The sequence below is a fragment of the Papaver somniferum genome, chromosome 11 (assembly GCF_003573695.1).
Source record: "Papaver somniferum cultivar HN1 chromosome 11, ASM357369v1, whole genome shotgun sequence".
In the NCBI taxonomy this organism is placed as follows: Eukaryota; Viridiplantae; Streptophyta; class Magnoliopsida; order Ranunculales; family Papaveraceae; genus Papaver; species Papaver somniferum.
In genome coordinates, this window is record NC_039368.1 from 17568808 (window position 1) to 17583569 (window position 14762).

A 14762-nucleotide genomic window follows, 5' to 3' on the forward strand; every position below is an offset into this window, starting at 1 on the left:
TCCTTTCTTAGAGATCATCATAAAAAGATTCTTATTCCCACAACTTTGTGGAGTCTCCAGAAATTATTTCGGAAGGTTATCCTTCCCAGCATTCAATGTGTGCAGAATTTCACTCTTTACTCCTATCTGCACACATAAGAGACTAGAAAAGCGGTCTTTTTGAGTGCGATTATCGTAAAACCCTATTGGTAAGGCAGAAGTCGAGGTTTGTGATCACTCTCGAACCCGAATTCTTTCATATGGTATGGTTGCTTCTCGCTCAACTCTTAAGGATGAGAATGCGTTCTTTGGTATTAACTTCATGTTACTAGCATGCAGAAACTCTATGTCCTCATTGCTCCTTGGATGCTTGGGACTCTATTACGCTCTGAAGTTGGAGAATTTTTTGTAGGTACACCTCTGGTAGGCCCTCACGAGACTATAACTCGTCCACTAGGGACACCTAGGGGTTTAAAGGCTTAGTGCATACGCTGAATGCATTCGAGAGACCAGCGACAGTGGTATAGTTAGGATTTCCTAATTTCTGTTTCACTTGAGGACAAGTAAAATTCAGGTTTGGGGGTATTTTATGAGTGCCAAATAGTGCATATTTCTACACCCTTTTATTGGCAATTATCTCATCTTTTGTGTTTTAAAATCATATATTATCCCAAATTCTGTATTTTCATTGTTTTCAAGAATAAATATGTTTACTAATTAATTTTGTGTTCTTAGGTAATAAATAAATCTTGGATGAATTGAGAAGCCAAAAGAGCAGATATATGGTGGCTAGCGACTACAGAAGAGAGATAACAAAGCTCCCGCTAGAAGGCAATAAAGAACGTAAAGGAAACATTGCGCAAAGGGTGGCTGCAATCCGCTTGCGCACCTTTGGAAATCCTCTTGCAAGAGATACTCAAGCAGTGGGCTGGGAAGAGAATCCAAATCCATACCCAAGATCCAAACCCGTTTTCATGTCCAAGCCGTCAGATTTGTCACAGCTGCTTATCATCCAACGATATCTCCTCTCATTACATCAAGATTTGATACAGATGCTCAACACCGTAGTACATATATCCATACCTCTAATCGAACAGAACCCAACTCCAACTCCATCTTCATTTCTTTCTCTCTTCCAAAGGACCTCCACCAGTACCACCTCCTTCATCTCAATTACTCCATCTCCCCGACCATTTCTGCTCTCAACTTCCATAATAAACACCAATTAAGCCTCTAACCTCTGCCTCTCTCTATCTTATCTCCTCCCTTACCAAGAACAGTGAACCTAGAAGATAAGATTGAGAAATCTAGGGTTAGGGTCTATCTTCTACAGTTGAGGAACACCAAATTAATGGCTTGCAGAGAAGAATTGAAGAGGGGATAACGAATTTAGACGCGTTTTGGTGAGTGGGTTGTTATTAATTGGCAAATTGAATTCAAATTGGGTAGAATTTGTGTATAAATAGGGATGAGTATTATGCTGTAAAACTCATGCCCGGATTAGCCGGTGCACCAAGCTGTAGTTTATATTTGTTTTCAGTATTTTCATCATGTTCTAATTCAATAACTAGGGTTTAGATGAAACCCATAATCATATGTTAAGATAATTCATGTTCATGTTGTTGTTCTTGTTGTGATTCATTGCTTTACAAATGATAGTTAGCTAATGGATCAAATTAGCTGTGATCAATTGTACTATAAGAAGACAGTTGATACTAGGGGTGAGTTAGTGAAGTTGGTTGATAAATCATCCATTTGAGACCTCTCTGGAAGAAGAACTGTGGTTAATTGATAAAGGAATGATAATTAGCCAATTGAACCAAATGAGCATGTGATAGGTTGTACTGTAAGAAGACAGCTTATACTAGGGGTGAGTTAGGGAGATTAACTGATAAATCATTCATTGTAGTTTTCTCTGGAAAGCAACAAGAACATAATTTGAATAAATATTACCTTAGCATAGGATTAGGAGGTGGATTCGAATGCCCTAGTGCCATTTAATCTACATTCTTGCTTTCTATTTTGTGTCATTTAACCAACATCTGGCCATGTCGGCAAACAAAACCCCGATTCGTGTTACTCCTGTTTCAAATCAGTATAGTAAGACCGTAGCTTCAACTTACACCCACCTTGTCCCTGTGGATCGACTCGTACTTACCCTGTTTACAGTCTCGACGTTGTATACTTGCAGTAGTACAATTGTAGGTACTGTTTATAGACCTACCAGTAACTTAGATTGGAAACCCTTATTTGAAAACTATATAAAGGAGAACTCTAGAAACTGAGAAACCTAATCCCCACAACTCCTGTATGATACTAGTTGCATAATCTAGAGTCGATTTTCCTTTAACCTTAGGTTTTTCACGAAACCATGTAGGTTAACGACTTCAAGACATCACTGGGATTGGGATTGTGAAGCCAGACCCAACTATTCTCTTTGTAGTTGTGCGATCTGATCTTGCTTTTTATATCGTGTTTGAGTACTATCTTCTTTAAGATTGTCTCGAGATTTAATCTCCGATAGTCAAAATAAAAAGTAGTCACAAACATCTTCGTCTCATCATTTGTAATTCCACAATATCTTGTTTCGCTACCATACGATTAAGATTATTGTGAGGTGATTGATATTACTAGGCTGTTCTTCGAGAATATAAGTCTGGTACATCAATTGGTTCCTGTTCACATTGATTTATCAAAAGACGGAACAAAACTTGTAGGTATTTCCGTGGGAGACAAATTTATCTATTCTAATAGACTTTTCTGTGTGAGAAAAATTTGTTTATCAAGTCTTCGACTTTGGTTCGTAGCAACTCTTGGTTGTGGGTGAGATCAGCTAAGGGAATCAAGTGCGTAGTATCCTGCTAGGTCGGAGACGTAAGGGGAGTAATTGTACCTTGAATTAGTGTGATATTGATTAGGTTTCAACTACAGTCCAGTCCGAAGTTCATTAGTAGTAAGCTAGTGTCTGTAGCGGCTTAATACAACATGGTGTTCAAATCTGGACTATGTCCCGGGGTTTTTCTGCATTTGCGGTTTTCCTCTTTAACAAAATTCTGGTGTCTGTGTTATTTCATTTCCGCATTATGTTTTGTTATATAATTGAAATATCATAGGTTGTGTGTTGAATCAATCAATTGGTAAATCCAACCTTAGGTTGTTGAATGAATTTGATTGATCCTTGAACATTGGTCTTGGGTACAGTTCAAGTTACTTCTCTTATATTCAATCGGGCTCAAAAATTCTTCTTCGCTGAGATTGAATTGAGAAACAGAGTTACAAAACTCTTTGATATACTTTTCTAGATTGATTCTGACTGTCTAGTTGATTCTATTGAAAGTATATTGGAGTTTGTCTATTCAGATTGCCAAACGAAATATTGGGTGTGGTTGTTAGACCCCCGCTTTTTCAGATTTGTCATCTATAGACGTAGGTTTTCTATATGAAACATAATTAGGTCTACGACTAAAAGACTTCGCTTTGGGGATTCGTGAAGCCGGGTCCGACTATCTTTACCTTGATAGTTCGTGTATCCTGATATTTCTTTTTTGTTATCGAGATTTTCATAATCTCTTTCAAGCAAGATAGATAGTAATCACAAAGTTCTCTTCATCTCATACTTTGTGATTCCTCAAGATAGATACCTGAAAACTGATCATAATTGATCTTTTGAAGATTGTTCTTGAGAGGTGGTTAAGAATCTAGGCTGATTTTCGGGAGTCGTAAGTGTCGAATTTGTGAGGTTTGCTAGCTTTGTCTATTGCAAACCGATTTCCTCACCTTATTATTTAATCTAAACGGAAACTTTTAGAAGCAGATTGATACTAAGAGTGTTTACTTCGGCCGAAGCAACTCTTAGGCTGTAAAGGACGTCAGCTAAGGGAATCAATTGCGTAAAGCCTGGCGAGGTTCAAGAGACGTAAGAAGTGTGACTGCAACTGAATCTCTTAGAGGCTGGATTCAGTCTCAACTATATTTCGATCTGATAGTAGGCTAGTGTATGTAGTGGCTTAATACAGTTTGGTGTTCAAATATGGACGAGGTCCCGGGTTTTTTTTTGCCATTGTGGTTTCCTCGTTAACAAAACTTCCGGTGTCTCATGTTTTTCCTTTTCCGTGGTATATTGTTTATCTTCATAATTAGATTTACACAGGTTTGTACGTATTCAATCTAAGTAGATACGTCTACTTAATTGTGATAGATTATGAGACTCGTTCTTGTAGAATTCGCATCTTTAAAGATAGATTACAAGTTTAATTACTTGGAATACTTCCGATTGGATTATTTGGATTCGAGTAGATTGATCTTGGATATTGATTTTTTAGATCGTCCAAGTACTCTGCTTAACAATCAGGTTCACAGACTCTGTCTATATACATACTGATTGAGTAGAGGTTAGAGTTTGAAACTCTATATACATATTGTCAAGGATCATTCAGCTGGTCTACTTGGCGAACATTACGCGAGATTCATACTTTAGTACTAAATGTTTCTGCACCCTTTGATATATGTCCAAAACATCTTATACAGTAACGAAAAAATTGAAATTAGTAATAGGATAATTGTTTGTGTTTGTAGAGTAAATACTATATGAATACCACAAACAATAGATGGAAAATGATCGACAATATAAGACACTAAATTTTTTTGCAGAAGTCATAGCCTAAATATAAAACTTATTGTAGAATATAAGATTTTCCCCTATAGTAGATCGAGAATAGTCAAGGGGAGAGAAAGTGTGAAAAGGGCGATTTTCTGGCGACGCTGACTTCAGTCAAGAATTTTTTTCTTCATATTTTTCTCCTGATCATACCTGCTGTTCTTGATTGATCTCTTCTGGATTAGTATTAATGATTAGTGTTAGTTGATTTCGGTATTTTTTTCTCCTTTTTTACTGTCTTTTTTCTGATATTGTATGGATTCAAACTCTGGTGGTGGTTTAGGGTTTGTTAATCAAATGGGTTCGAAAATTTCTAATTCTACTATGGCGGAAGGTACAAATGGTAGCAATCCTTCTATTACAGGAAGTTGGGCATCAGTTCTTACTAAACAACAAGTTGATCCTTCTACATCTGAACCGATGGTTCGTAGGGATTCTTGTATGGTAAATGGAGAAAGAGTTATGGTGGATGATCCTGAGGAGCATGATTAAGCTGTTAGAAGCTGTGAGGATATGGTGATTGGTTGCTTCGTAGGTAAGATATTACCTTATATGTTGGTTCATCGAACTGTGAAGCGAGTTTGGAAACTCAAAGATGATTTTCGTATGACTATTCATGGTAATTCAATTTTTGTTTTTGAGTTTAATTGTGCTGAGGATAGACTCACAACACTTGAACATGGGGTGTTTTTTTATTGCTGATCAATTATTTATGGTGAGAGCTTGGACTCCTCTTTTGGAAAGGGAGATAGCAGAATTGAAGACTATTCCTATTTGGTTGAATTTTTATAATGTGCCTATTCATATGTGGAATGTTAAGGGATTAAGTCTAATTGCTAGTTACATTGGCAATCCTATTATGTCTGATAAGAACACTCTTTCTAGACAGAGAATGAATTATGCTATAGTATGTGTTGAAATTGATGTTAATTGTGCTTATCCTTCCGAAGTTCCTCTTATTGTGGGTGGTAAGCGTATTACTATTCATGTAGAGTACCCATGGAAGCCTCCTAGGTGCTCTCATTGTGGTATTTTTGGACGTTCCCTTGAGAAATGCATTGTTAAGCCTAAAGTAGTTGTTGCTCAGACTGAGAAAGTAGGGACACAACAGGTAGAGGGAAGTAGGCAGGTTTGGAAGAAGAAAACCTCTAAGAGAAACGGGGATGATTATTTGGAGGAGATCTCTGAGATGGAAGTAATTGAGGAAATGGTTATGGAACCATCCCCTCCTCCAGTAGGTTTGGTTAAGGAGAAAGTGATACAATTTTCCAAGGAAAATGTTAACACTACAAGCAGTCAAAGAAAATTGGTGGAGGTCCCTATTCAAGTAGCTAATAAATTTGCTGCTTTAAATTCTGAGGGGACTGAGGAAGAGAACAATGTTATACAAGAGATTACAGTTGGACATGCTTCTACTTCTAATGTTATGGAAATACATGATCAAGCAGGAGGCGTGGATGATGATTTAGGTGGGGGAGTAAGATCACATTTTGCTCAGAAACCAGTGCGTCCTGCAAAGGTTCTGGAATCTTTAAAACAGGTTGCTGGAACCTGTAAAATGTCCCCCCCCCCCTCCCCCAAACATTCAAAATGTTTAAAACAGGTTGCTGGAACCTTAGTTTTATCAAAAATAATAACTTATCGTTAGTAGGTTTAGTGGAAACTCATGTTCAAGCTAATAATAGTAGTAGAATAATGAGAAGTATTTGTCCTTCTTGGAAATTTTTTGATAACTATTTTCATAGTCCTGCTGGGAGAATTTGGGTGGGCTGGGATCCTGAAGTTTTACAAGTCTCCCTTATACAAAACTCTTCTCAGGCCATTTTTCTAGATGTTAATTTGCCTCATAATATTTCTTGTGTGTTTACGTTTGTGTATGGAGACAATGATGGGATTGTTCGTAGATCTTTATGGAATGATTTGGTATCCTTTTCTTGCTATAATAAGAAGCCTTGGATGATCCTTGGTGATTTTAATGCTATTTTGGAATATAAGGATAGACTTAGTAAGACGGAAATAACTGCTTCTCAATATTCTGATTTCTTCAATTGTACTCAAGATGCTCAGATATTTGATTTGGCCTATACTGGTTGTTTTTATACTTGGATCAATTTACGAGAAGGTGAAGCTAGTGTTATGGGGAAGATTGACAGAGTTTTGGTTAACTTAGAATGGATCCACCAATTCCAGGACTCTATGGCTGATTTTCTTAATCCTGGGGTGTCTGATCATAGTCCTAGTGTAGTTACTTGTTTTGAAGGAAGAGCTCATGGTCCTCCCCCATTTAGGTTTTGCAATTATCTAGATGATGATGAGGAATTCTTGAAGATTGTTGAGTTTTTTTGGAAAGATCCAGTTCAGGGTAATCCAATGGTTGTGCTTGTTACTAATCTTAAGAGAACTAAAAAGAGATTAAATGAATGAAGGAAAGCAAAATTCTCTAATATGACTGAGCAGACTGTGGAGGCTAAAAAGGTTATGTTGAATTTACAAACTTCTCTTAAGGAAAGACCTTTGTGTGTTGAAACTGCTAGACATGAAAGACAAGTTGTGCATACTTATGTTAAATTATCAAGATGTGATGAGTCCTTGGCTCAACAAAAATCTAAAGTTAAGTGGATGGAAGCTGGAGATTCAAATGTGAAATTCTTTTATAATTCCATCATAGAAAGAAGGTCTATAATATATTGGTTCTTCATGCTAGATCTGGAGAAAAGCTGGAGGATGATAAGTTAATTTCCAAGGAGTGTTGAATTTTATGAAGATCTTTTTAACTCTTGGGAGAGTGAAGGTGATTCCTCTGGTATTTTTGGGTCTTTACAGTTTGAGAATCTTCTTCAGCAGAAGGATTGTGAACAACTTATGATGCCTATTACTAGGGATGAAGTAGTTTGGGATCTTTCTTCTATTCATTCTAGTAAGTCTCCTGGCCCTGATGGGTTTTCTAGATACTTCTTCAAGAAATCTTGGTCTATTGTTGGTGATAATTTTGTTGCTGATATCCTCAATTTTTTCCAGAAAGGGAAGTTGTTGAAGGAGGTAAATAGTACTTTTCTTACCTTGGTTTCTAAATGTGATAACCCTGCTACTATCTGCGATTTTAGACCCATTGCCCGTTGCAATGTTATTTATAAATGCATAACTAAGATTCTAGCTAATAGGCTTAAATTGGTGATGAGAGACTTGATTAGCTCAAACCAGTCTGCATTTATTTCTGGTAGATCTATACAAGACAATATTATGTTAGCACATGAATTAGTAAGGAAATATCATAGACCTCAGGGTGCTCCTAGATGTGCTTTAAAATTGGACTTGAAGAAGGCTTATGATTCTGTTAAATGGGAAGTTGTTCTAGAAGCCATGTCTAATTTTGGTTTTCCAGCTGGATTTATTCATTGGGTTAAGCTTTGTATTTCTTCAGCTAATTTTTCCATCTTGATAAATGGTTCTCCCTATGGTTTTTTTGGTGCTAAAAGGGGTTTAAGGCAGGGTTGTCCTTTATCCCCCTACTATTTTGTTATGGAGATGGAGATATTCAGTGCTTTAATACAACAACAAGTGAGGCAAGGTACTTTTGAATTTCACCCTAAATGTAAGTCTACTAGGCTAACACACTTGTGTTTTTCCGATGATGTCCTTATTTTCTTCAAAGGCACTCTGAAAGCTACTCAACTTATTAGGAACATCCTTGATGATTTTAACATTTGCTCTGGGCTTACTGTGAGTGTTCAGAAAACCTCCTTATACCATTCTGGAATCCAAGAGGAGGAAGTGAGATTGATCTTACAGTGTATTGGTTGTGCTGAGGGGGTTCTTCTAGTGAGATATCTAGGAGTTCCTCTTATTTCTACAAGGTTATCTTATACTGATTTCCTCCCATTGATTGCAAATATCATCAAGAGAATCAAATTCTGGAAAGCCAGATTTTTGGCTTATCCTGGAAGATTACTTCTTATCATAGCTGTTCTCTATGGTATGGTTTACTTTTGGTTTTCTTGCTTTTTACTGCCCAAGAGAGTTTTCAAGGAGTTAAATACTATCTTTAAGAGGTTTCTATGGGATGTTATAGAGATGGGGAAGAAGTACAATCCTATTAGTTGGCTGCAGATTTGCACTTCTTATCAGGAAAGGAGGTTGGGAGTTAAGAATTTGGAATTCACCAATATTTCTGCTAATCTTAGACACATCTGAGATTTAGTGTATGGTAAGGACACTATATGGACCAATTGGGTGAAGGTAAATCTTGTCAAATATAAGGATTTTTGGAGTATAGCAGTGCCCCAAGATTGTTCATGGAGCTGGAGAAGAATTTTGGAGTGTAGAGAAATAGCAAAAAAATTTATAAGCACCATTTTAGGTGATGGAAGAGATACTAGTCTTTTGCTTGATTTTTGGCATCCTCAGGTTAGACTTTGTGATTGGCTTAATGTTGGAGATATTAATAATTTGCTAAACCAAGGTCATCATTCAGTCTCCGATTTTATTAGAGGTGATCAATGGATTTTCCCCTGTGAGGTTACAGATGTTGGAGATTTGAGGAATTCTGTGCAGAAGGTGAAAGTTGACTCTAATGAAACTGATAAGAATATTTGGACTCCTAGCAATTATGGTGAATTCTCCATGAAGGAAACTTATTTATCTTTGGTTCCTAAGGTTCCTGAAATAGTTGGCATAGAATGGTCTGGTTCAAGGGGAACACACCTAGGAATTCTTTTATTGGTTGGTTGGCTTTGCACAGAAGGATTAAGACAAGGAAAAAACTTCTCCAATGGGGTTTTATTGAAGATTCTCAATGTTTGTTGTGTATGGAGACCATTGAGGATGAGGATCATCTATTTTGCAGTTGCAGTTTCTCTTCCACTATTTGGCAAGGTATCCTTCTTAAACTTGGTTATTATAGAAATTGCTCCCTCTCATGGGAAAACGAAGTGAAATGGTGCTGTGATAATTTTGGTAGTGGGGGAGCAGTGAATACTATCAAGAAACTTGCTTATAATAGCTTCATCTACCATATATGGAAAGAAAGGAATAAAAGGTTGTTCTCTACCTACTCTAGTTCTATGGATGTTGTTAGTTTCAATATTGTTGCTGATGTTAGACTGAAAGTGGAAGCTCATGGGCTATTTGATGTTGATACTGCTATTTTCAGAAGTTTTTTAGCTAGACGGAATGTTCCTTGTCAGCTGCTCAAGAAAAAAGTCATTGCCTGTACTTGGAAATTTCCCCTAGCAGATGAAGTTATGATTAATATAGATGGGTCAAAAAGAGATGATTAAGGTGGCTTTGGTGCTATTACTCGTAATGCCAATGGTGATCATGTTGCTGCGGCAATTGGTGGTTCTGGTCCTGAGAGAGTGTTTATTATTGAGTTATTGGGAGCTGAATTGGGGCTGAAGCTGGCAATCAAGCGTCAACTGCCTTTTTTTCATATTGGTACTGATTCAATGGCAGGTTTTAATCTGTTTAATAGTAAAGATCCCAAACCTATTTGGAGTGTGATGCATTTGTGGAGACGCATTGAGCGTCTAAGAAGACAATTTAGAAGAATCAGGGTGAGTCACATTTACAGGGAAACTAATAGGGATGTTGATGATCTAGCGGATATGCACCCAAAGGAGGCCTTTATAGAGTTGGAGATGGAAAATTTTAGTGAGAAGCTGCAAAATATTATTGCTGAAAACAAGAGTTTGAAGGTGTATTACCATAGTTAGGTTTTTTTTCTTTTTTTTTCTTTTCCTTTTGGTTTGGTTGGGGTCTCCTTAACCCCGCTGAATGCTTCAAAAAAAAAGAAAAAAAGATTCCCATTTCAATTAATGAAGTCCAAATTTTGCGACTGAAATAACAATGTAATTCAAAAGCATCTTAAACTTAATAATCAAATTGAGAGAATAAGAATCACCTATTTAAATCCCTAGATAATTTATCCAAACCCAAATACAAATTCAAAGAACCAATATTCTATAAAAAGTTAAAAACTAACTCAAACCCTAAAATCCATTCCAAATTAATCAAAACACAAACCATCTTAAATGAAATTAAACTCAACAAATGAAGAAAATGATCATGATAATGATTTCCAAGATGGAGAGGACACAATCATCTTCGGAACAAACATCAATAAGATGAAGCAGTTCAACATTTATCAGCGAATTGATATTGTTTTTACCCCTTTTTTTAATTAGTGTTTAAGTTCTTCAAATCCTAAATCTTTAAAATTATTGTTGCTATGGAAAGACGGATACAAAGATGAAAAGATTTGCAGAGAGTGTTGGTCAAGGAAAACGGAAATAATAATCTTTTTATTTCTCTCCCTTGAAACTGATACGTGAAATAAACAAAATCCATATCATCTGTCCCGGCTCAGCGCGCCTAAGAATAACAAGCAAATAGTCTTACCCGTTTTTGTATCACTTTTGAAAAACGTGAGGATTTTATTAATACTAACTTACGGGTGGAGTTTGTATACACCAAATATAGTCATCTTAGTATTTTTACTCTTTATTATGAATTATTTATTTAGACTTAAAATCCAAAATACTTTTATCACACTGGTAAATAATATGGAAGAATTGTATTTTAGATCTGAGATTCACTAATACGGAAGAATTAACCAGTTACCCTTGTGGATGAATTATGCGCTCATTTTCATCGGCGGGTTGAAAAAGAAAAAGGGAAGTTAGTAGGAGCCTCTATGGTAGAGTTTTTCCAGAAAAAAAATCCTCCCCATAATAAACAAACAGACCTTTAGTGACGCGGTAAGACAGAAAAGTGTCGATGGGTACCAAGTAAACGGACCACAATTTGTTAAATATTTGAATCCAAATTCAAATATTTTTGGGTTTAGATTAAATATGAAATAATAACAGGTTGAGAAACAAAACTGCAGTTCAGGCAGTACGTATAAGAGATATGGAAGAGCAGTTACAAAGGTGTCTGTTGAGTGTAACCGACAAAATATGTAACTGATTCAGTTTAAGAGATTTGAATTTCAAATCTCTTAAAACTCTGCCTATATAAACTCGTTTCGGAACAATCGTGTCCCTATGATACTGAACAGGCACTAAACATGCATGTTTGGTGTCTATATAAACAATCCAAAACGTTCTGATTAGGCAGTATCAACAAGCAATCTCGTTGGTTATCTTTCTCAATCTCTGCAATCTTTCTCTAGCAATACTGGTCTACATAAAAAGTGTTTCAAGGGTGAATTGTCAGAATTTGTTGGTTGCCAATTCACAAAGGCTTGTTGTATCCTGGAAGCGGTTTGCATTCGATCCTATCAACAAACTCTTAACGAGTATGAGCAAATAATGCTTTAAAGATAGCGTACTAACGCGCCTATTACTGTCGTTTCCATTCCATTGCAGGCACTATTCTCCAACAATTTTAAAGCGTTATTTCGCAATGGAAGAGACACATATGGCTTCATTCAAGATTATGAATCAAGACTTTGTTCGTTTGGATCGGTTTGATGGAACAAACTTTACTCGTTGGCAAGACAAGATGAAATTTCTTCTCACTACATTGAAAGTATTCTACATTCTTAGTGCTGAACCTTTACCAGCACCTACTGAAAAGGATACCGAAGAACAGAAAACGGAAAGAAAAAAGCGAGAGGAAGATGAACTGATTTGTCGTGGCCACATTCTCAATGCTCTTTCAGATCGCTTATATGATTTGTACACTCATACCCAATCAGCAAAAGTCATATGGGAGGCTCTTGAAACTAAGTATAAAGCGGAAGAAGAAGGTACGAAAAAATTCTTAATTACTACGTATTTTGATTTTAAACAAGTGATGATAATCCATTGTTAGCACAAGTGCACGAGTTGCAGATTATTTTAAAAGGAATGTCTTCATCTCAAGAAGCTCCAAAAGGAAGCCAACATGACAGATGAGGTAGTGGCCATGATTACTGAAATCAATATGGCAACGACTACACAATCTGGATGGTGGTTTGACAACGGTGCCACAGTACATGTGTGTAACGACAGATCCTTGTTCAAAACTTGTGAAAATACTGATGGAAAGGAAGTGCAAATGGGAGATGATAGTCGTGCAAAGGTGGCAGGCAAAGGAAGTGTTGAATTATTCTTCACTTCTGGAAAGAAAATGACTCTCATGAATGTTCTTCATGTACCCAGTATTAGAAAGAATCTAGTTTCTGGCAATCTGGTCGGAAATCAAGGAATTCGTTATGTATACGACTCCGGCAAACTAATTCTTTCTAAGAATGGCCAATTTGTTGGCAAGGGGTATGCTTGTGATGGAATGATTAAATTAAGTATTAATGAAAATAATCCTTCTCTTTTATGTTGTTGAGTCTTGTTCATTATGGCATAATCGTTTAGGTCATTTGAATTATAACTATGTGAAAAACATGATAAAACTTGGTTATTTCTCTGCTAGTCATATAGACATCAGTAATTGTGAAGTTTGTGTTCTATCTAAAATGACCAGAAAACCGTTTCCAAAATCTGAAAGAAATACACAACTGTTAAAACTTATTCATAGTGACATTTGTGAATTGAATGGAAACTTAACTCGTGGAGGTAAGACATATTTCATAACTTTTGTTGATGATTACTCTAGATACATGTATGTTTATCTAATGAAAACCAAGGATGAAGCTTTTAGTATGTTTAAAATATACACAGCTGAAGTGGAAAATCAACATAGTAGGAAGATCAAAATTCTACGTAGTGATAGAGGTGGTGAGTATTTTGAGAATGAATTTTCTTATCTTCTTGAAGAGTTAGGAATCGTTCATCAATGCACAACACCATATAATCCACAGCAAAACGGCTTAGCCGAAAGAAAGAATAGGACACTTGTTGACATGGTGAATTGTATGCTGGCTAATGCAAACTTGCCAAATAATTTATGGGATGAGGCTCTCCTTACCGCTTGTCATGTACACAATAGAATTCCATCTAAGAAAACTAATACCTCTCCTTATGAACTATGGAAAGGCAGAAAACCTAACATAGCATACATGAAAGGGTGGGGGTGTCTAGCATACACAGAGTACCAGATCCTAAAAGAACTAAATTAGGACCCAGGGCTATTAAGAGAACCTTTGTTGGTTATGCAAAGAACAGAAAGTGTTACGGATTACTAGATTTGGAGACAAATACTATTGTGGAATCTAGAGACGTGGAATTTTTTGAGAACAAATTATCTAGTGACAGTAGAATGGAGGATTTACCTTTAAATTCGTCACAAGTTGGCATCTCACAGAAAGAAAGGCCTGTAAAGGATCAGAATCATAATAAGAACATTGAACCTAGAAGGAGTAGTAGACCTAAAAAGGCAAAGCCTCTACATCCAGATTTTATTGATACAGGTGCAATAACATTTTTAGTAGAGGGTGATTTAGAAAACGTTACTAGTGAAATGCCGTTAGTACTGAATATAGAAGATGATCCCAAAACTTACAACCAGGTTGTCTTCTAGAGATTTATCATTCATTCTGGAAGGAATCAACGAACGATGAAATGGATTCTATCATGTCTGATGGTACATGGGTTTATGTTGATTTACCGTAGGGATCTAAACCTATAGGTTGCAAATGGGTGTTTAGGAAAAAATATAATACATATGGTTCTGTTCAAACCTTTGAAGCTAGACTAGTAGCCAAAGGGTTTAGGCAAAAGGAAGGTATTGATTATTTCGACACCTATGCACCTGTTGCTAGGATTTCTTCCATTAGGATTTTATTTTCCTTAGCATCTATTTTTCATTTATATGTGCCTCAAATGGATGTGAAAACTGCATTTTTGAATGGCTATCTTGATGAAGAAGTTTACATGGAACAACCCGAAGAATTTGTCTTACCAGGACAAGAAAACAAGGTATGTAAATTAGTTAAATCTTTATATGGTTTAAAACAGGCTCCTAAGCAATGGCATGATAGATTTGATACTGTAATCTTATCTTTTGGTTTTAAACACAACACTGGTGATAAATGCATATACTCCAAGGTTCAAAATGAATGCATTGTTATTATATGCTTGTATGTTGATGACATGTTGATCATCAGCAACCACATGGATGGTGTGAATGAAACCAAAGCTTATCTTCATTCTAATCTTAAGATGAAAGATCTTGGTGAAGTTGATACAAT

At 36.3% G+C, this 14762-nt stretch overlaps 2 protein-coding genes across 2 annotated transcripts; both read left to right on the forward strand.

The window, feature by feature from the left end:
* Positions 1-5315: 5315 nt before the first annotated feature.
* On the forward strand, positions 5316-7060 carry LOC113324182. Its single transcript, XM_026572506.1, has 2 exons — positions 5316-6189; positions 6288-7060. Exons 1-2 carry the CDS (start codon positions 5316-5318, stop codon positions 7058-7060), a joined length of 1647 nt encoding a protein of 548 aa, XP_026428291.1.
* A 4630-nt stretch (positions 7061-11690) lies between these two features.
* LOC113323545 lies at positions 11691-12949 on the forward strand. The gene is made up of 2 exons (XM_026571862.1): positions 11691-12386; positions 12472-12949. Exons 1-2 carry the CDS (start codon positions 12041-12043, stop codon positions 12525-12527), a joined length of 402 nt encoding a protein of 133 aa, XP_026427647.1. The 5' UTR covers positions 11691-12040; the 3' UTR covers positions 12528-12949.
* Positions 12950-14762: the final 1813 nt, after the last annotated feature.